The 432-nt window shown below is 51.2% G+C and overlaps 1 protein-coding gene across 1 annotated transcript in view; it reads left to right on the top strand.

Annotated features, from left to right (window-relative positions):
• The window catches only part of LHX1 (LIM homeobox 1), a 6,263-nt gene that overhangs the window by 3,460 nt on the left and 2,371 nt on the right, over positions 1–432 (top strand). Inside the window, exon 4 of the mRNA XM_014953218.1 lies at positions 303–429. Coding sequence (XP_014808704.1) covers positions 303–429 — 127 coding nt within the window. The remainder of the gene's footprint in view (positions 1–302; positions 430–432) is intronic.

Consider the following 432-nt stretch of genomic DNA (forward strand, 5'->3'; position numbering starts at 1 on the left):
CGACCTGCGATTTTCTTTTAGAAACTCCTAAAAAGCTGCAAACGGCATCGAAATTAATAACCATAAACGCGAGGGGTTAATGGATAAATAAGAGTGGCAACGCGCTGGAATTATTAAAAGGTTTATAAACCCGCAGCGCTGGGGGTAATGGGGGGTTAAAGGACCATTAAAGACGGGGTTAGATTGGAGAGTCTCAGTGTGAGGGTAATTAGGAGTAATCTTGTCAGGGTAATAAGAATTAACTCAATCATTCTTGACCCGGGGCCGCTGTCACGTGTGAAAGCGCCAACGTGTCGGACAAGGAGACGGGCAGCAACGAAAACGACGACCAGAACCTGGGGGCCAAGCGGCGGGGCCCCCGCACCACCATCAAAGCCAAACAGCTAGAGACTCTGAAAGCCGCCTTCGCGGCCACCCCAAAACCCACCCGCC

This window comes from Calidris pugnax, unplaced genomic scaffold, assembly GCF_001431845.1.
Source record: "Calidris pugnax isolate Ruff unplaced genomic scaffold, ASM143184v1 scaffold45, whole genome shotgun sequence".
Classification (NCBI taxonomy): Eukaryota; Metazoa; Chordata; class Aves; order Charadriiformes; family Scolopacidae; genus Calidris; species Calidris pugnax.